Source organism: Carex rostrata, chromosome 32, assembly GCF_964058835.1.
Source record: "Carex rostrata chromosome 32, lpCarRost1.2, whole genome shotgun sequence".
Lineage (NCBI taxonomy): Eukaryota > Viridiplantae > Streptophyta > Magnoliopsida > Poales > Cyperaceae > Carex > Carex rostrata.
The window spans coordinates 2,919,394-2,940,939 of NC_135949.1; the positions used below are offsets into that span (position 1 = coordinate 2,919,394).

General features: G+C 35.6%; 1 protein-coding gene and 1 long non-coding RNA gene across 5 annotated transcripts in view; one reads left to right on the forward strand and one right to left on the reverse strand.

The window, feature by feature from the left end:
• The first annotated feature begins 8,500 nt into the window (after positions 1–8,500).
• Positions 8,501–21,546, forward strand: part of FU (kinase family with ARM repeat domain-containing protein) — a 28,464-nt gene continuing 15,418 nt past the window's right edge. For 2 of the 4 annotated variants that reach the window (XR_013509170.1, XM_078296553.1), the window contains exons 1-18: positions 8,501–8,626; positions 8,747–8,821; positions 9,169–9,261; positions 9,643–9,717; positions 9,908–10,000; positions 10,078–10,141; positions 10,306–10,390; positions 10,516–10,588; positions 10,674–10,742; positions 10,842–10,922; positions 11,138–11,246; positions 11,339–11,446; positions 11,535–11,673; positions 11,775–11,946; positions 12,214–12,312; positions 12,460–12,963; positions 13,371–14,498; positions 15,201–15,434. Coding sequence is in view for 2 of the 4 variants with exons in the window: in XM_078296553.1 (XP_078152679.1) it covers positions 8,537–8,626; positions 8,747–8,821; positions 9,169–9,261; positions 9,643–9,717; positions 9,908–10,000; positions 10,078–10,141; positions 10,306–10,390; positions 10,516–10,588; positions 10,674–10,742; positions 10,842–10,922; positions 11,138–11,246; positions 11,339–11,446; positions 11,535–11,673; positions 11,775–11,946; positions 12,214–12,312; positions 12,460–12,963; positions 13,371–14,498; positions 15,201–15,434 (3,291 nt within the window). In the remaining 2 variants the exon portion in view is untranslated. Of the gene's footprint in view, positions 8,627–8,746; positions 8,822–9,168; positions 9,262–9,642; positions 9,718–9,907; positions 10,001–10,077; positions 10,142–10,305; positions 10,391–10,515; positions 10,589–10,673; positions 10,743–10,841; positions 10,923–11,137; positions 11,247–11,338; positions 11,447–11,534; positions 11,674–11,774; positions 11,947–12,213; positions 12,313–12,459; positions 12,964–13,370; positions 14,499–15,200; positions 15,435–15,890; positions 16,035–16,328; positions 16,410–16,673; positions 16,863–17,359; positions 17,791–21,546 lie in introns of those variants that run through there. The other 2 variants (XR_013509169.1, XM_078296552.1) reach the window with 2 other exon arrangements.
• On the reverse strand, positions 18,926–20,722 carry LOC144547878 (uncharacterized). The gene is made up of 2 exons (XR_013509174.1): positions 20,485–20,722; positions 18,926–20,091 (listed from the first exon to the last, which is right to left on the reverse strand). It is a non-coding gene; the product is annotated as an uncharacterized LOC144547878 (long non-coding RNA).

The window sequence follows — 21,546 nt, forward strand, 5'->3', positions numbered from 1 at the left end:
TTATTTTGTTAGGTTATATGATATGGTTTCGATGCAACACACAAGACAAGATAAATCAAAAATAACAAAATATAACACAAATGTAAAAATAAAAAATATACGAGGAGTCCTACAAGATACGAAAAATAACAACATATAACGCAAATAACAAGATAAAATCCATAAATCCTACTGGCGACGCTGTGCATGTACATGGTGGTCCGGATAATGCGAATGTGAGAAGCGAGAAGCGTCAACCCTAGCACGCTGTGAACGTCGCGGTGCGTCAGTGGGATCCACTGCATGTGGTGTCTGAGACGGATCCTCTGCAGGAGGTAGATAAGAAGACGACGCCCCAGTATCACCTGCATCATAAGAATACGACACCCCAGGATCACCGAATGCGTGGTCGAAAAATGGAGTCGGAGGCGCCTCCATATGAGCCATCATTGATTCGTGCCTTGCCTGGTCAAATTGTATTTGCTCCATCTCGTTCGCCTGCTCCTGAGACAGTCCTTGATAGTAATGATAATCCGCTTGATCCTGAGACATCTGCGTTTCATAAGAAAATTTTTATTACTTGTTGATTGTAAATTAAAAAACAAAATTACCTCAATTAAAGTATTACATACCGGGCCGCCTTCATCGCCGAATAGTACATTCATCCATTGAGCATAACTCATATCCTGGTCCTGCCTCTGCTCATGAGTCTGCTCCTGAGTCTGCTCATGAGTCTGCTCCTGCAATTCATACATAGTTTTTCTTAGCTACAAATTAAATTTGAAATCAGCTTGTAAGTTGAATTCATACCTGGCGCGCATTGGCACGTGATGATAGAGTATGCCCTGCGAACTCTCCCGGACGGATGTAATCCCTCCATTGTGAGCCATCATATAACCAGCCCGTCACTGGATCTGGGCCTTCAAATACAGGGCCTGGTGGCATCGGGTCCGTTCCCAAGGGATAAGAATCGTCGGATGGAATTTCCTCCCAATTACGTGGAACCCCCGCATCCTCCAGCATGGCAATAGCACGGTCTCCATAACCATTATCTCTGCAGAGGCACCAACCTAGTCTCATTTTGCCCTTGCCAATTGCACGGAGACCCTTCGTGAAAAATGCCCGTGTGCCATGTGCTAACTCTCCTATCCCACGCAAAGCCTGCACGTATATTCAGAGTATAATAGATCATATATAATAAACCAATCATAAAATTCAGAGTTAGAAATGTTTACATTTCGAACAAATGTCGATCCGCTGGGAATGTATCCAGACTTGGAGTGCTCGTCTCTTGGAACTGGAACATTACTATCCATCCCCACCACGTGCTGGCCAAACAGGTAAACGGATGCCATGCAGGTCTCCTGGTACCATTTACGATATCTTAGGAGGTCATTTATATCCCACGGACGACCTACTTCGTACACATGATGTGCATAATGTGTTGCATCGTTTACATGCCGACGGTGCACTTGCGCCCAGTTGGCATTTTTCTTTGAGCCCGATTTCAACCTGTTTACAAGGTTAGTAGAATAAATAAGTAAATAAGTACTTTAAAATAAGTAAGCCACATATGATTTGCGAATATTACTTGTGCAGCTTTTGGTGCTCGACTGGATCCTGGGGAAGCGGTGGCTCTATCTGTTGCCATCTTCCGAACTGTCGCATGCAGCGATCAGGATTGTGATGCTCAACAATCCAATAAAAAATAAGAGGACCGCGGTACAAGTAGAACGGCTGACAAATTTAGAGTTGTAATGTTAGGTACAAATTATAAATGTGATGACATAAATGAAAGAAAGAATATGACTTTATTACAATGTACCTGGTCCGCCCGGGTTGTTCTCGAAAGGTTGTGGTAAACAGATGCATATGGCTGCCAATTGACCATGTTATCCGTCAGTTTCTGAATCTGGTCGCGAGGGATACCTGGACCGGAGGTTGCACCATGGGACGAGTTTTCCCAATTGTGTGGGCCTTTCCACATGTCAGCAAATGATGGACATGTATCTTCTGTTTCTGCGCCCCAATTCGGTTGAGATCTCGGTAACGGCCGGTGAATTTGAAATCGGGTCCACGACCAGTGTTGCAGAAGCATGGTGGGACCATGCATGCTTTTGCATGAAGGACTGGATGCGAGGCATAGATTTCTATATAAATAAGCGAGAACAGCTCCGCCCCAGTTGTACTTTCTCGGCTCGTCCAAGTTTTCAATCATGCTGAGATACCACAGCGGTATTCCGTCCCCGCTACTGTCAGCAAACATGGTATTCCCTAGCATGTCGAGGAGAAATCCACGGACATACCTAACCGTCAATTTTAAAATGTGAGTACATTATTAAAAAATATCAAATACGAATAAGATTGTAAATAAAAAAATACTAACCATTTCAATTGTTCTTCGTTCGCATCTGTTGGTAATGTTTTGAAGCGCTCACGGACAGCTTTTTTGGCGATAAGCATGTCGTACGTATCATTCCCCCTCTTCTTCATGAACCCCTTCACTTCATCATCTTTCACCCCCAGCAACTCATACAGTCGGCCTTGAAAACTCGCCGAGTTTGTAAATCCCGTTATCGGCTCCCCCGTAATAGGCAAACCCCAGAGACAACTCACATCCTCCAGAGAAACTGTAATATATTTGACTTGTCAGGAACGAATAAAAAAAAAATTATTTAAATTAGTTAATACCTGTCATCTCTCCGAATGGAAGATGAAAAGTGTGCGTCTCCGGACGCCACCGCTCGACAAGTCCATGAATGAGGGCCGCATCGAGGGCGATATCGGGCAATGTCGCGAGCTGATATAAGCCCATTCGAATTAAAAACGGTGCGTACCTCTCATTATACTCGCATTTGTGCCGATAATGTCTCACGAATAAAATTTCTGTACTCTACAATAAGAAAAAAATTAATTACAATATTTATTTGATTACTTACAGAGTTATGAAAAAAAAATAAGTAAATGTTTACCTCCTTAGACGCCTCAGATATCCTGTGATTACCGTGAACTATCCACAACAGGGGGCTAAATCTATGCTTAAGTACTGGGTCTGCCATACTACAAAATTCGAACAATATTGTAAATCACCTTAAATTTTTTCAAATTATTCTACATCATTTTGTTATTTTTCTAAATTATTGTACATCATTTTGGCATTTTCTAAATTAATCAGACAATATTCTTAACCATTAAAATGAACTAATTAATTATATTTTAAATTAAAATTAAAAAAAATACAAATATAAAAACCTGAATCGCAGATCCGATCGATCAAACAATCAGAGCTCCGAAAGGGACCCGAAAGGAAAAGAGATTCCTAAAAAAAATTTAAATTAATCAAACAATTTTCTACATTACTAAGATAATTTTCTACACCATTTGGTATTTTTTAAATTTCTCCCAACATTTTGATATTTTTAAAATTATTCTACACCATTTCAGTAATTCTAAACAATTCTAGACTATTTCGATATTTGCTAAATTATTCTACACCATTTGGTATTTTCTAAATTATTCTACACCATTTAGGAATTTTTTAAATTATTCTACACTATTTTGGTATTTTTCTAAATTATTATACATCATTTTGGTATTTTCTAAATTAATCAGACAATATTCTAAACCATTAAAATGAACTCATTAATTACATTTTAAATTAAAATAAAAAAAATTCAAATGTAAAAACCTGAATCGCAGATCCGATCGATCAGACAATCAGAGCTCCGAACGGGACCCGAAAGGAAAAGAGATTCCTAAAAAAAATTTAAATTAATCGAACAATTTTCTATATTACTAAGGAAATTTTCTACACCATTTGGTATTTTCTAAATTATTCTAGACTATGTTGGTATTTTTTAAATTATTTTACACCATTTCGGTAATTTCTAAACAATTCTAGACTATTTCGGTATTTTCTAAATTATTCTACACTATTTGGGTATTTTCTAAATTATTCTACACTATTTGGGTATTTTTCTAAATTATTCTACATTTTTTCGGTGTTTTTCTAAATTATTCTATACCATTTCGGTATTTTTTAAATTATTCTACACCATTTCGGTAATTTCTAAACAATTCTAGACTATTTCGGTATTTTCTAAATTATTCTAAACCATTTTGGTATTTTCTAAATTATTCTAGACCATTCGGTATTTCCTAAATTATTTGGACATTATTTTCAACCATTTAAAATTAAATAAATTAAATAAATTAAATAAATTAAATAAATTAAATAAATTAAATAAATTAAATAAATTAAATAAATTAAATAAATTAAATAAATTAAATAAATTAAATAAATTAAATAAATTAAATAAATTAAATAAATTAAATAAATTAAATAAATTAAATAAATTAAATAAATTAAATAAATTAAATAAATTAAATAAATTAAATAAATTAAATAAATTAAATAAATTAAATAAATTAAATAAATTAAATAAATTAAATAAATTAAATAAATTAAATAAATTAAATAAAAAAAAAATTACCTTGAAAATCGGAAGGGAGAAAGTGATGGAGTGTGATGGGGACGGGGAGCCAGCGGCATTTGTAGTTAACTCTGTTTCCGTAAAAAAATTTTCCGGAAATAGCTTGTTTCCGTAAAAAAATTTTCCGGAAACAGAGGCGGTTTCCGTAAAAAAAATTTCCGGAAATGGGGCCTGTTTCCGAAAAAATTTTTTACGAAAAGGGTATATTTCGAGATTTAATGCTGATACGGTTAGTTTTTGAAATTTAAAATTAAATTTGGATATTAATAAAAAATTCGGGGCATGGTGTATGGCAATAAATTTTAAATTTAAGAATTTAGCATGAAGGGGTAAAAAATTCATCAAAAGGGTTGATAAAAAAAGAGAAAAAATTAATTCAAAGAGATAATTTTTAATTTTTAATAGTATTCAATTGCTATAAAATTCATAACAACGACTTTTACAAAATACATTTAATAACCTTCCAAGATATTTTAAAAACACCTTGAAACACCGGAAACGCTAACTAATATTCTTCTTCTTATTATTAATGACACATATTTCAAACGGATTTTGTTCGGAAAATTTTACACAATACTCTTCTTTTTTAAAACATAGAATAAAATATCCTCTTCTCAAAATTTTAAAAAAATTGCTCTTTTGTGGTCCTATGTTTTCCTTCTTTTCACCTCCCTTCCAGTCCTCCTTATTTACCACTATGTTCTTTGTTTAAATAAAAAATACAAATGTGATCTCATTCACAATTTAAATCATTTTTTTATCTTTTACAACTGATTTAGAAATAAAATATCCAGTGTAAAATTTTATGTGCTAAAATCAGAAAAGTATATCTTTATTTTGGTTGCAGAGAATATACTTTACCTTATAGATTACTGGTCGGATATAAAAATAACCGAAATTAATGTTTGCATCCCCAATTATTTTGATATATATTAATCTTTTTTTGTAAATTTTTCCTTTTGTCCAATTTAACAAGTACAATGTCATTATAACATTTTTAGATTTATGGTTTCTTTAATATTTATCTATTATGTTTTATAATTGGACACATATTTCAAAATTTTACTCACTAGTTATGTAAAAAAAATTTTAGTTCCGTGTAATAAGAATAATGTAATTATAATTTTTATAAATATAAAGTTCTTTTCAGCAGTTTGCTGCTAATTCTTTCCCAACTATACATCTATTTTCATTTTATATTCATTGCTTTTGCAAATGTTGTTCTTCCATCTCCTAATAACGCATTAATATTTCTCATTAACATATCTTGGGCCATATATTCAAGAGTAGAACTAGGGTGTTCCTAAGTTCACCGAGTCTCTTTCTGAACTCAATTATAATATTTATCAGATTGGCTTCAAATGAAAAATTCAAACCGTTGAAATCATTTTAACTTATGAGTGATGTGTTTACATGTGAAAATTTTAAAATTTTGAATTAATTTAGTATAAAGTCAAGTGGTCAAATTTCAAATTTTAAACTTGACGGTTTGAGATTAACTTTCAGCTGCTTTGGGATTTGGGCTAGCGTAGGGGCAATATTATTGGTTTTTGTGATTCGTGTCAAGTTAAAGAGAACAATCCAGATCCAGCAAGGGCCTGTTTGGCTGTCAAGAGAGAATAATAATAGATTTGAGTTCAGATTCAATTTAAATGACTGAAAGTGCGCGTGGGAAAAAAAATCACTTTGAGGCCTTGTTCGGCATGTGTACTGTTCATGTGGGAAAAAAAAATTCACTCAGACTGAATTTTTTTTCCCACGTAAACAGTAATTTTCAATTCCTATTCCTATTTCCAACAGAGACGCCAAACAGGCCCTGGGTGAATTTTTTTTTGCCAAAAAACAATTGCGTGCTGAACAAGGTAAAAGATTCCCTATTACGGTATTGGGGGAGTGCGTATCCTTTGAGATATCTCAACTTTTGCGTGACCGACGTGTCTGGTGCCTATTCGGAGGTGATGTAGGGGGTCAATATTATGTGTGCTGTGAGATTCGTGCAGAACGTATTTAAACGGTTGGGATTTTCCATAAAGTCGCGCAAAGTTTGAGATATCTCAGAGGATACGAATTAGTACTGGGGAGGATCTGAATTCTAGATACAGTACGAGACTTAAATTGGTTGCCGTACTATTTTGTCAACATATCCGTTACCCAAATTAATTTGGATAGGATACACCTGGTTCATCCGCACAGATTAGATCTCTTTGTGAACTCGGTTACTGGTACTGAACTACTGATATAGACAATAGACTACACATGGGTCAAGATCCAAGTGCATTTAGCAAATTTGCTGTTGAATTGTCGGATCGGGATCATATTTCTCACTGTGCTAAAAGTTTGCACCTTAGATCGGACGGATGATGTAACCTCGATAATCGTGCTATCTCTCATTCAGTCACATCAAAATCTCTCTACGGAGAATCCAACGGACACTGGCTCATTACGAAATTTTCTGCGCTGTAGAGAATCAGCTCACACTTAGCCTCAGTCGCTCTCTAATGAATTCATATCACCTAAAGTAACTTAAATTGTGAGTTTAGATCTGGACTGTCCGATTTGTTCTGCACGAGTATTAAAGGGGCTCCATCATTCCATTCAGAACCGGATTCTGATCTGACGGTCTGGATCTAAAACCAAAATTTAAGTTACTTCAGAGAATGCGGACTCGATTCGTAACGGAAAGATTTAGAAGAAAAAAATCGTTCTTTCAAAAATACCGCTCTTACTTTTTTGAATCCATAAACCTTCATCCCCAAAAAATCTTTTTCCCTCTCCTCCGACTTCTCACTCCACCACCCTTCTCTCCAATCCCTTTCCAGGCGCACACCCTCGTTTCCATTTCTCTTCGCCTCTCACGCCTCTTGCAATTTGGCTTCAATCGGTCTCGCCGCTGTCACTATCGACCTCAGATCTGTCTCCGACCATTGTTTCCTTCTTCCATATCTCAAGCTCTCTCGCCTAATCCAGTTCAAAAATATTTTACACAGTAAACTTCACTACGAAGATTTACAACGCGTGTTGCTCATGCTTCTTCTAGAAGTCGCTAATCAAGGGGGATCAATCTAATTGGCACTAATTCAGGTACTTATTCCATCTCAATCTACGAATTCAGACACTTTCTTAGTTTTAGTAAAATAAGTGTTAGAAGAACGTATGTAAAGAAGAAGAAAAGTTCAAAATTGGCGGAAGTAGAGACTGAGACATTATCTATTTGGGTAGAATCGTAGTTCTCTTCACCAAATTAGTGCATCGCTGCCACCCCTTTTGAGTTGTTCTATTTCAATCAGTGCAAGAGACTCAATGATACTCTCATTCGTGCTTGTGCATCAAGTAATCACACTATTTTGTGGCTATCATCCACTACCGTGTGCATTTCCAAGCTGATTATTGGGAAAATAGCCCTTTCAAATCTGTCAAATCTCACTCTCGACTCTGGACCTCTTCTCTCAGTCAACTCCAAATATCATTGCTTGGTCAGCTTTGTGAGGTGAGGTGGCAACTCCCTCCCTTCCCCTTTTGGCCATTATTTTTCCTTGCAAACACATGATATTTTCCTCACTTTAAGCTGTTTATGGTGAATGATTGGCATCCTGATGAGTGGAAATCTGGTGTGTATGATCTAGAACGTGGTTCATAGAATACTATGAGATCTGGTTACTATTGAGTAGTCTGGTTTTGTGGCTAAATTAGTGTTTAATAAACTTCTTATTTGCATTTCATGGGATTATTGAGAATTATGTATGATTTTATTGTTTTATTTATTCACTTAGTTCAATTCAGTAAAGAATAATGTGCTAGTATGTTTTACTGAAAATGGGCACACCATACATGCAGGTGAGGTTACTGAAACATATTGGCCAAAGATGCACCCATACCTGTTTTGATCGATCTATTCCTAGTGCCATCCTACTTTGGTTTTTGTGCCATTTTTTATCTAATGTATCACAATTTGTGCTTAAATGGATTTACAGTCAGATAAGTACACTGAAGTATTTGTCAATAAGTTTTGACACATTTGCTGGTTTTAGGGATTCTTCATAACGTGAGATTCTATCAAATCGAGAATGGGCATAGAAGATTACCATGTTTTAGGCTTGGTCGGTGAAGGTTCATTCGGGAAAGTCTATAAAGGGAGAAAAAAGACCTCTTTCCAGGTTCCTATCACAATAAGCTCAATCTAACTTTATGTGTTTTTTCTTCTGTTATGGATTTACAATTTGTTGGGATGAAAGGCTGGATTTTGATTTGTTTCCTTCTCTGCCCTACGATTTTAGACTGTTGCAATGAAATTCATTCTCAAGCATGGAAAAACTGAGAAGGACCTGCACAACTTGAGGCAGGAAATCGAGGTAAGTTGTTTCTATGTAGGATTTTTTTATTATTGGCCTACCTGTCAAATGTGCACGTATGACTTGTTAACATGTTAAACTAAATTATCATATTTCTCTTGTTAAGGCCTGTAGAAGTGATCAGAATCCTTAGAATTTTATTATTCTTGAAATTTTAACAAAAGACATCCTCTTTTATTCCTCATTTGCATGGATATTATCCGTTGGGAAAAGGATGGTACTTGGGGCATTCACTAATCTTTCTAATTTTCTGGGGTACACTTGAAGCCACAACACTTAATTATCCCAGTTATTGCTTTTAGTTTTCCTTTGTACTTTGAAAACAATGATCTGAGTACCTTTTGCAGATTCTAAGAAAGCTCAAGCATGAGAACATCATTGAAATGCTCGATGCTTTTGAGACTCCGCAAGAATTCTGTGTTGTCACAGAATTTGCTCAGGTATTTGATCTATTCACCTGACCCATTTTTTTTAAGGTTAGTGGGTGTTTTGTCCACCAACAATTGTATAAATAAAAAAAAGTATTTACAAGGCACTTCCTACAGCTAGTTAGTCACTCTCTATCAGTACAATCTCATTAATTTCTGAAAAACACAGAATTTAAAGAACTATAGAGAGAGGCAAAATCCCCTCCCAGCTCTATACTCATTCTTCTTGGAGGTCTTTTAGAGGTGGTCACCCCACAGTTAAATTTCCAGCTCAGTATCATTAATCAGCGTTGCCATGTCTCAAATTTGCTGAGAAGACCCATTTTTATTAACTTATTTGACTGTAATGCAACTGTAATGCAACTGTTGCTGTTGTACAAATTTTGCATGTAGGGAGAACTATTTGAGGTACTAGAAGATGATAAATGCCTCCCTGAAGAGCAAGTTCAGGCCATTGCTAAGCAATTGGTATTGTTTTTTTCTTTCTTTCTTTCTTTCTTTCTTTACTCTGTGCACTAGCATAGTGAGTTCTGCACTAATTGTGATTTTCTTTTCCCTTTTTTTCTTATTATAACTGTACCAGCTTGGGTGTGCTGTTATTAATTGTGCCTGCTGTACCAGAAATTTCAATTAACCACAAAATGCATGCTTTTTTCAGGTAAAAGCGTTGTATTATTTGCACTCCAATCGCATCATCCATCGGGACATGAAGCCTCAAAACATCCTCATCAGCTCTGGCTCTGTTGTCAAGGTACTTATATTTTAGTAAAATTTTGATGTATGCAGCAAACACACATATAAAGTTGATTTTCCCGTTTGTTTTAACAGTTGTGTGACTTTGGATTTGCACGTGCAATGTCAGTTAACACTGTTGTCTTGCGTTCTATAAAAGGTAAAAGAGGATATCTCTTTTTACAATACTAATGTATCATACCAGAATGCGCCTGTTAACTAGTTGTACAGTCTGTAACAACTTAACTAACAGGCTGTTCTGTATGTTGGTTAAAGCTTTACCTTATAGTCTTTCATCTTGTAAACACATTGATGCCTTGTCAGGTACGCCTTTGTATATGGCCCCAGAATTAGTACAAGAACAGCCTTACAACCACACGGCTGATTTGTGGTCCCTTGGTGTTATTTTGTAAGTTCTTTATTTTCTGGTTCATTTGCTTTTGCAGAAGCAACAGTAGAGTTTTATGTATGTTATGTTTGTCATTTTGTGCATAATATGTCGTATAAAGATCTTTTTTTATTAAACATTAATAGGTACGAATTGTATGTTGGACAACCTCCATTTTATACAAATTCAGTCTATGCACTTATACGGCACATAGTAAAGGTATCTTTAATTACATTTTAAATAACAATATATTAGACATTAAAGCGATCTATTCAATATTTTTACTTCTATTGATTTCCTACAGGATCCAGTAAAGTATCCCGACACAATGAGTACTCATTTTAAGAACTTCCTAAAGGGCTTGCTTAACAAGGTTATAATATCATTTCTTGCAATTCTATTTATAGTTAATTGTTGAAATTTCTACCGTTTCAGTTCCTTCATTTTGGTCTTAATGATAATATTGAAACAGAATCCACAACATAGACTGTCATGGCCGAAACTTTTGGAGCACCCATTTGTTAAGGATGACTCAGTGGTTCCTGATTACGTGGTTAGTATTTTCTGCATGATTCCCTTCTTTTAGTTGTAATTATTCCATTAAAATGGGATGCTCTTATACTTCACGTAGAGAATTGAAGTACAGGTTTCTTTGAGCATGTTCAATACAGTGGTGCTGAGAGAATTGTTAGCAGTAGCAGAAGTCAGTAATCAGCACCCTACCTACCACAGTTTGTACTGACAGAAAATATATATTAAAATATGTAGGGTGCACAAACGATATCTGAGCAAATAAGAGGAAATGGAACGGTTCAACAAGGAAACCTGACAAATATTGAATCGACAATTCAATCCTCTAACATTGCAACCCCTGAAGGTTGATCTAACTTCTTATACTTAAAACAAAACCCTTTTTCTTTTGCAAAACTCAAGTGTAACAAGTGTATGTTTGCTTGCATTAACTTACAGCCACAGCCTCTACATGTAACAAAGAGAATGATAGCAATGCAGTTTCTAATACTGGCGGAGCTGAAGTGATTTCCACAAACCCTGTTTCAGACAGTACTGTCCCTTCAGGTACTTTTCCATGTATTTACTACTGTTCTTATTAGAAGCTGCTTGCCAATGGTAGATAACCTGTTTTTTCATGTTTGTTTGCTTTCAGATGCTACAGTTTTGGATAAGCTAGAAAAGGCTTCACGAACAGTTAAAGGTGCTAGTTTTTTATCTCAAGATGAGGAAGCATTGTCAACTGTCTTATATCCTATCAAGAGTTGGTTGAGTACATCCCCTTGTTCTATTAGGTAAGTGGAATCTCATACAAGGTTTGGGTTTAGTATTTGAAAAAACTTCTTATAGTGCATTTTATAGTTTTATAAAGTTGTGTGGATACATGTCTGACCAGGGAATTGAGTGTTGATTCCGTGAACCAGTCATTTCGAGTTTTAATGAATCTGATTGCTGCGGGTTCACATTATTCTTGTACTTGGGTTAATGATGTGATAGTTCTGCTCCTTGAGTTCGCTAATGCAATTCTCAAACTGAGGCTTCCAGATCCTTGCGGCTTGGAGACTAAGGTAAATTAATAATTATAATAATACCACTTTAAATCAAGGATCACCACGATGCATTTGTTCTTGTTTGGTTTGTTGTTAAATTTTAATTTGATTGAAGCAACTTTGGGTAGATCGATCAAAATAGTGTATTATTATTTAATATTATTGTTATTATTGTTACCCTGACAATGTAAATTCAAATTATTGTTACTATTGTTACTCTGACAATGTAAATTCAAATTATTGTTACTATTGTTACTCTGACAATGTAAATTCAAATTACTTCAGCCTTTTTCAATTCTGAAGAAGTTACTTGATGCTAGTGGGGGTGCACCGGAAGATTCATACTACAAGCACTGGAAAGCTCTTAATGGGCTCTATTCAGAGGTAGCAAAAAGCTTTATTTGTAAAGAAAATGCTATTACTAGTTACAAACTTTGCTTGATGGCATTCCTTTTTATTAACCTTTTGAATGGTTATCAATCTTTTTTCAAGGGTGAAACATTTAATTCAAGTTATATTTTGAAAATGCAGATTATTACCTCATCACACGACAAATCTGGAAGACTTGCATATGAAGCAACAGCATGTTTAGCTGTTATGTTGTCTCGAGTAACTCTAGGTCTGAAATCAAACATATCAACCAAGCGACAGAAACCAGTGGACAATGCCCTCCTCCAAATACTTGACCATGCTTGTAATAGCTCTGAATTCCTTGAGCTGTTATTCCAGTGCTTATTGGGTTGCGGATCTGCTACCCAAACTGAACCATCCAACTTGATTCCAGCTGCATGTGAATCATGCAAGGTGATCTGGTACTTGGTATATGCAATGGAGCTCATGTCCTTGAATGATGGCCAGATTTTGTTTCCACTGGCATGCTGGAGGAGACCTGGTCAGGACCCATTAACGGATTTGAGATCTACTAAGCTTGTGGATGTTGTTTCAAGAGCTCTCCTGGACTCTAGGCAGATGCAGATTGCACTTTATTATTGTTTGCATAATGGTCTGGAGTCCTGTGTCAATGCCATTCTCCAGGTTAGTCCTTTCCTGTGTAGTGTTTGGGATTTGGTTGGATGGCATTTAAGGTTAATAAGTGGCACGGACAGATTAACTCAGGTTGGATGTTAAAAAGTCTAATTGGCCCTAGAGATTTTTCTTTTTAAAGATTGGTCAAGTTAGGTCTGTAGCCTGTCAAGGCAATTATAAAAAAATTGGCACATGAAAGTGGGTTTTGCATTTGTAAAGAATAGGGCTTATAGTGCCATTTGGGTTTTTACTTTAACCAATGTCAAGTAAAGATGGTACTAAGGGGAATGACCAAATGGGTCACCTGCTGACCTGAAGCTGTTCTGGTCAGCTAAAGTGACAGCCTTTTCTAATGGTCCACCCAGACCACCTTACTTTTAAATCTAAAATTGTGTGATAGTATTTTCATCTTTCAGCTTGTGTCGAGAATCTGCTTATCCGATACACCTGAATGCGCTCTTATTTTTCTCCAACCATACCTCCCTTTGAACTCTGATGAACTTGAGCTCGGTGGAGATGGCACTATTATCTCTGGCTTGTTCTCAGTTCTTGCCTCTTGTGCCTCCTACATAAAGAAGGAAACAAAGGATGGTGGCCCCACCAGCCCCCAGAGCAAGCTCTCCAATCCCCGCTCACTTGCTGTACACTGTTGCACTGCACTTGCCACAATCTCAAGCTGTCTGCACTCAACCTCTGAAAAGAAACATTCAGCTGCTGTGATACTCACCAGTTCCCAAAAGAAGCAAAGGTCACGGCTTTCTGTGCTTGTACACCTTTCTTCTAGTGATGACACTGTAACTGGATCCCTCCAGCCCCACTGTGCGGCTGCCATGCTGGCACTTTCATCTATTTTATCACTAGAAAATGAGTTGAATACAAAATCTTCCATTTGTGAAGCAGCACTCGCTCTGTTCCCGCCAATGGGGACATTGCGCACATTGCTGAATCTATGGCTGTCCGATGAGAGTGAATCTTTAGGTACCTACAATGGTGGTCTGTTGAACTGGTTTTGTTTAAGAGATGGGTGTATAGGATTAGTTGAAACACGACTGAAATGGGGTGGGCCATTAGCTATTGAACAAGCATGTTCTAATGGAATATATAAACTTCTACTGAGTTTGTTGGGTGATGTGATGAAAGAAAATAGGAGTGGATTGTCTCCAGTTGGTGTCGTAGATACACTCGCCTCTCTGTGTCAGTGCCTATCAGGTGGCGTATTTCGTGAAGTTTTGTTCAAGAGGGAGAATTTGAAAATGATTGTGGAGTTGATATGTGAAGAGCACTTGAATGCATTAAATGCATGGGTTGGTCTTGGTGGTGGAAAAAGTGGGGTTAGAGATTTGATAAATTCAGTGGTGGATTTGTTGGCTTTCCCTTTTGTGGCAGTACAGAGCTCTCCTAGCGTACCCCTTGCGTCTGCTTCAATAAACAGTGGGTCCTTGTTGAATGCACAATCACCTGGGGGAAGAATTGGGGATGAGAATCGGCAGATGTTGAAGACTATTAATGCTGGCTTGCCTGATTATATTCAGCATCTCTTGAAGGTAATTTTTCTTATAAATTACAACTCATAGTGTAGCTAGATAAAAAAGTATTACAGATACATAATGTGTATATGAGCTTCCTTTAGCAATTTAGCTTGTGCTGATTAAATTGTAGGAATCTGATTCTTAAGCAACTAATATTAATTAAAAACATCCAATTTAAACTTTAATAGATATTTGCAAAAATATAGAATGGTAGTGTCCTGCATAAATCAATTATGAGGGCACTAAAACACAAGATGAGCTCCAATGATTTGCAATGCACCTATTCTTTTGTTGTTCAGCTCCAAATCTCAATTCTCAAGAGTTGAACGGGCAATCTGGACCCAATGTTATCTAAACATCAAAACATTCTTAAAAGTGAAGTTTTAATATTTTTACTATTTCTTTTGGATAGGTGGAAAACCATTGCTTGGATGGTCACAATCCAAAGAAAAAATAGTAAAAAGTTTCAAAACTCGTAACACTTGGCCTTTAATTATATTTTGACGTTTAGACCAAATTGGACAATTTGGATTGGATGTCCACATAAAAAATTCAGAGCTGGAGCCAATAAATATGCTTTAGCTTCGTTGGAAGGCAATAGTAAATACATTTTCAATGGAAAAGTAAAATTTAAGAATATTTTAACAAAATAGATAAATATGATTACTTTGAATTACATCTCCATAATATAGGATAGCTGTGCTCTTTATACCACAGGTTGATGCTCCAGGTTTAATTTTGAGGTGTATCGACTACATGAGTCCAGTAAATAAGTCGAAGCCTATTGCTTTCGTGGCAAAAATGGTCGGTTACCATCCTTTGGCGTTAAAACTTATCCAAGAAGGCCTTTTGAACCCTAATCGGGTTAGAGGTTTGCTCGACAGCTCTCTCCCCAGGGATTCCTTGCTTGATTTTCTCATGATAATTTCTGATCTTGCCAGAATGTCTAAGGTACTTAATATAACGGGAACGCATCCATTTGAATCCTTGTGATTACAACGTTATATCACCTTACCCCTCCCAGTTTGTTTAGAAGGGACAGGATTGCATTGAAAAAAAATCTTACTTTGACTATCATGATAACCAATGTCAAAACTTATCAAAATCATAATCTTATTATTACTGATATATTCTCATTTCAATTAGTTACGGTTATATAGTGTCGACCTTCTACTGAGAATTGGGTAAAGGTTGATAATCATAATCTTGTGATTACAACTTGGTCTTTATTGTAGGGACATGATGCATTGACAACAATCTTACATTGACTATCATGATAACCAATGTCAAAACTATCAAAATCTAAAACTTATTATTACTGACATATTCTCCATTCAATTAGTTCAGGTTTTATAGTGCCGACCTTATACTGAGAATTGGGTTACTACAACCTGGTCTTTATTGTAGGATTTTTATGAGTTCATTGAAAATGCTGGGTTATTAGAGTATCTCAAGGAGTTCTTAAGCAGTGAAGACCAGGAAGTTAGAGCAAAATCATGTAGTGCCATTGGGAATATGTGCCGGCATAACTCCTTTTTTTACGAACCTCTAGTAAGACAACTTTTCCCCTGATATCTCTGCTATGGCTAGTTATAAGTGCAAGTTTTGATCCTTCAGTTGTGCATAACAATGTTCTTATCATTGTACCTGATGTAATACTAGGGTTTTCTGCTGTATTTTTCTACAAATTTAAGCTCAACGTCTATTTTTATTTTTACTTTTAGTTACATAGTAAATGACAAAAAGGGCATATTTTTTCAAATTCTACATCTTTTATCACATACAGCCCTTATTACAAGATTAATTAATTAGTCTTCTAGAGATGATACTTATTTCTTGTTCCAGGCAAAGAATGGAATTGTTGATCTCATGATAGATAGATGTGCTGATCCTGACAAACGCACTCGCAAGTTTGCATGCTTTGCTGTGAGAATTCTGCCCCTCTCATGCTATCTAAATTGAATTTTTCTTATAACAATTTTACCGGCATATGTTTCTTCATGATGACAATGTGAAAGGGTTGATCATAGGTAACAACATGATTGTTGTGAATGCTAACAGTATTGTGTTCATCCCATGTAGCAGCGGCAATTTCTTAATTGGCAGCATTCTAATACAAATACTGGCATTTAATATATACAGAACCATCAAATCCTGCTGAATCGATTCTATTGTGGCTCTATATTATAGGTGGGAAATGCAGCATACCACAATGATAGGCTGTATGAAATTTTACGAAGGTCAATACCTCAGCTGACGAAGCTTCTGCTGGCTTCTGAGGAGTCAAAGACAAAAGCCAATGCTGCCGGTGCTCTGAGTAACCTCCTGCGTAACTCAAACCGGCTTTGTGAGCCCATCGTCTCTTCTGGAGCCATCCAGGTAGTGTTTTTTAGCCTTAATTTTTCAAGTGATTTATTTTTTATTATAATTTCAGCAATATAACAATTGCTAAGTAAGCAATCTTTCCCCTGCTCGAATGCTTTTGTCGAACAACCAAACAACCCAATTTACCTTTTAGGTTTTTTGTATAATTATGACTCTTCTGTTTTAGTATACCTTTTAATGTTGTATACTTTTTATGGTCTGATAAGCAATTTCTTTTTCTTTGCTTTCCCTTTATTTTCAGTTCTTGTCAGCCTTTCATATTATTATTCCATTATACTTTTTGAATGGCTGACAGATGCCATATAAAATCTAAAATACCACTCCAAATTAGTGCTGCTAAACACTCCACAATGTCAACTGTTGTGCCCAATTGAGAAATGACACATTGAATGACAAAAGGCATTCTAGTTCAAGAAAGTGAAAAGAAAAGGAAGGAGCTGTATTGCATCTGATTTAACATTTTGATATCTTAAACTGTTATGTTCTTTCAGGCTCTCTTAAAGATAGTCAACAGTTATGCAACCCTTGCTCTGAGTCCAACCAGAAAAGACATGATAAACGAATCGCCTCTAAAAATCGTGCTCATTGTTTTGCGAAAAATGTGTGACCATTCCGTCTGTAGGCGCTGCATTCGCTCTTCCAACCTCTTCAGTTCTCTCTCTAGCCTCAGGCAGTCACCTGACCCGGTAATTTCGGAATATGCCACTGTTATTATCTCCAGGGCCAGTCAGGATTGAAGGTCCAATTTTACAATGCACCTTTTGTAATGTTAACTGTATATGAATTTTCTATTCAAGGTTCAAGATGCAATTATACATTGCATTTTTTTTTTCTGTTATTGGTAAAAGAAATTTCAAATCTGCAATCTATCATTGTAAAGGATCTTTTGGTTTTAATCATTAAAAAGAGCTACGGTGTGCCCTAGATTTGCTTTGTCGAAGGAATGCAATTGCAACAAAAAAAAATGAAAATGTTGAATGATTACTTTCGATAATATGGCCTTATTCCCCAGTTCGGTCAGGATCCAATGTACTATTGTAGAGAAATGAAGAATGAATAGCTGAAGATGGTTAAAAGGTGAGAATCAGCATTTTTTTTTTTGATTGGAAGAAAAATCTAAATGAGATTTTGTGTAGATATTAAATAATTAGACTTTCAACCTTTGCTAAAAAGTAAATGCTTAGATGGTCTAAGCAAAAATGGAGCAAGGGTTCTTTGTGTAATTTTGAGAGTACAAGTGTTACATGTGTTGAATATTTTGAGGTTTTTATTTTCTAATACTCCCAAAGAGAAACAGTTGATTTATCTGGTTAGTATTTTTTTCTTTCTTTTTTGAAAACTTGACAAGGGTTGTCAAGCTGTTTAGTCTCTCTCTCTCTCTCTCTCTTCAGTGGTTGTGGGTTAAAAGAATGAGCAGCATCAGTTTTTGTTATAACATTTGGTGCATAAAACTAAATTTAAAGTTGGGTATTATTTTGGAGTTATTCAAAATCGTTTGTCAACCCTAAATCTTAATCTAAGTTACCCCTTAAGTTATTCGTCCACAGTGCATCAATAGCTTGGACATGAACACCGGGGAAAGATAATTTCATGTAGAGGCATGTTGTTATATTTTTAAAGGTTGGGTTTTATTATAATATACTGCATCAAATTTCGAGTTAGTTTAGATATTGGTATGCGTATGACGGTATGAGTACGAGGCTTCGAATTGATTAGACTGTGTGTTGTTAGAATAGACTAATTGAAGGTTCGTCACAGTAACCTTAAGATTAGTATGTGAATTGATCATCTTGAGCTGCATATCACGAGAAATTCCTTGTCTTTCTTATACAATGCAATGTACGATCTCACAGTTTTTTTTAATGTTTTTTTCAAGTTTTTTTTTTCTATTTTATATGTTGCACGACGATGCTAAATTTTGCCGAAGGTAAGAAATGGCACTTCAATAATTCACAAATTTACGTATAACATAAAAGACCCTAAAAATTACTACAGATGACAAAGGAAAGTAACAGCAACATCAACATGGAACTGCTTAGAACACACAGGAATGACCATTGACTTGGATACCAAATAAGACATGATATAATAAAAAGTTAAACTAAGATAAAGTATAGAAGTCAAGCCATGAAGTGATGCTAAAAGGAAAAATAAATATCTACACCACGGTCATATGCATTAAGCACAATACAAATACACTTGAGAACACCAATCATAATAAGAGTAGAAAAACATAATGCTCTATATTACCTAATAATCAACCTAGGTTTGTGAGGCAAAGTTCTTGAGAGGTGGCCACATGAAAGCACCTATATTATACTCTCGGACATAATGCTCCAAACGCGTTGCAATTTGGAACTCGAATTGGACAGTCTATATTATTGCTCTCGAATAGGACATAACACTAGACTATCCAATCTGAGCTCCAAAGTGCAACGCGTTTTTGAGACACTATTCTTCACTTACTTGTAACTAAGAGGCACAACGAAAGCGCAAAACAAGAAGTTAGAGACACCCCTACACTGTGATGCGAAGGTCAAAAATGAGGTCATCTACAATCTCATTTGAAGCGATCATGTCATCTCGAAGAATTCTCTTAAACAAACAAATGAAAATGGAGACACAGCCTTGCATGTTGCAGCAAAACACGATCATATAGATGTTGACCGCGAGCTCATGACTTTGGATCCAGAAGTTGCATACAAGGTCAATAAGGAAATGTTATCTCCATTACACATAGTTATAGTTAAATGATATACATATATGGTTCAAACCATATTAGTTGTTGACTGTATCCTGGCATGCACCCAATTTTCAGATGGATTGTTTACAGATCATGTATCAACAAAAGTTGCCCATGCATTCTGATACATGGGACTTAAAAATATTCTATCAAAAAGTTGGGTGCATGTCAGAGTAGAGTCAGCTTCTAACATGGTATGTATCATGCATGTATATCATTTGTCTGTATGTATGTATAATGAGATAGCATTTCCTTGTTGATCATGTATGCCACTTTTGAATCCAACATCATAAGCTCTTGAACAACATTTATATGGTCGTGTTTAACATCAACATGCAAGGACGTCTCTCCATTTACATTTGTTTCTTTAATTACATATTTCAGGAAGACAACATCAATTTGCAACACTGTGTAGGAGCGTCTCTAAATTCTTGTTCTGCGCTTTCAACAAGGAACAGAATGAAATGCCTCTATCTTCACCTGATTAGACAATATAAATATTTCATTAAAACTGAATAAACATTGCCTACTTTATTTGGTCAGGAGCATAATAAGAGTCTTCTATTGAAGAATCTGACAAAACTAATTATTGTAAATGCTGCCTGAATTACTCTTTAAATGCTTAATCCCTCAAAACTTTGACTCTCTTCAAAAATACTTTGAACTTAAATCCTGACTATCAAAATTACTGCATATGTATACTTCTATCATTTCAAAACACTGAGCAAACTGGACAAAATAGAAAATATGTGACAAAATGGCTTGAAAGCAGTACGGTACGGTATTGGAAGAATTGACACAATCTAAGCTCCTAAACTCTAATTAGTTCTCAATTAAAGAACAGATCAGTAAAGTTGACGCGAAATCACTCACCTTCTTCTTCGTATGGCAAATCGTATGGTGCATCACCTCAAGATTCGCGTCCTCATCATCAGAGCTGCTGTCATTCATCTCCAACTTCACTACGGAGTTGGAGATGAAAGAGGGAGGAGAGGTGTGGTGCAATAGAGAGTGGCAGCAAGCGAGATCTGGTTTTGCTGGGAGTAGATCGGGGGTTTATTTAACGCCTAGGGTTTGAGATCTCAGAGTGAGCGGCGGGATTAGGGCTTACCAAGCCTTGAATCTGGATCTCAACGAGAGGTTTGATCGGAATTCATATCCTCCCCGGTACCGTAATAGTGAATCTGGACCGTTCTTTTGACCTTCGCACGAATCTCAAAGCCTATATATTGCACGCCAGGCTAGTCCGAATCCCAAAGCATCTGGGAGTTAATCTCAAAACGTAAAGTGGAAGGGAATCTTTTTACAGTGATGGAGAGAGATTTTTTGTCTGACCAAAGTTGTTAAAATATCATATTAGTATTCCAAAGGATAACAGGAATGAGATCGGAATAACGGAAACCTGTTATTCCTCTGAGTAACAGCATATTTATTTCCATAAGTTAACTTTACTGTACTGTACATAATTGATAAAGTCTAAGCATGCAATTTTTTTTTGTAACATGTCACATTATTTATTTTCAACGATTTGATTTTTCTTTTCTTTATAGTTTAATCAAATGACTTTTGAGTCATCTTTTTTTATATATATATATATTTCAATGATATATGTGTTTGATGTGTTTAAAAATAACATAATTTCTTTTTCTGTTCCTTTGTTGAGTTATTGTATGATTAAATCGTGTTGTTTATCATTATATATGTCGTTAATTATTTGATAAAATTTTATTTATGTCTAAGATGAAGTGTCAAATATGAAATATAACTCTTATAAAATATTTATGTTAAGAATTAATATTTCCTTCAACATTTTTTTTTTGGGGATCGAAGTTCAAAAAACAGGTCTAACTTATATGTTACTCAAATATTTTACTGATATGCAAAATATATAAACAGAGAAACGTTGAAAATATGTACATGAACTAATTTCTTACT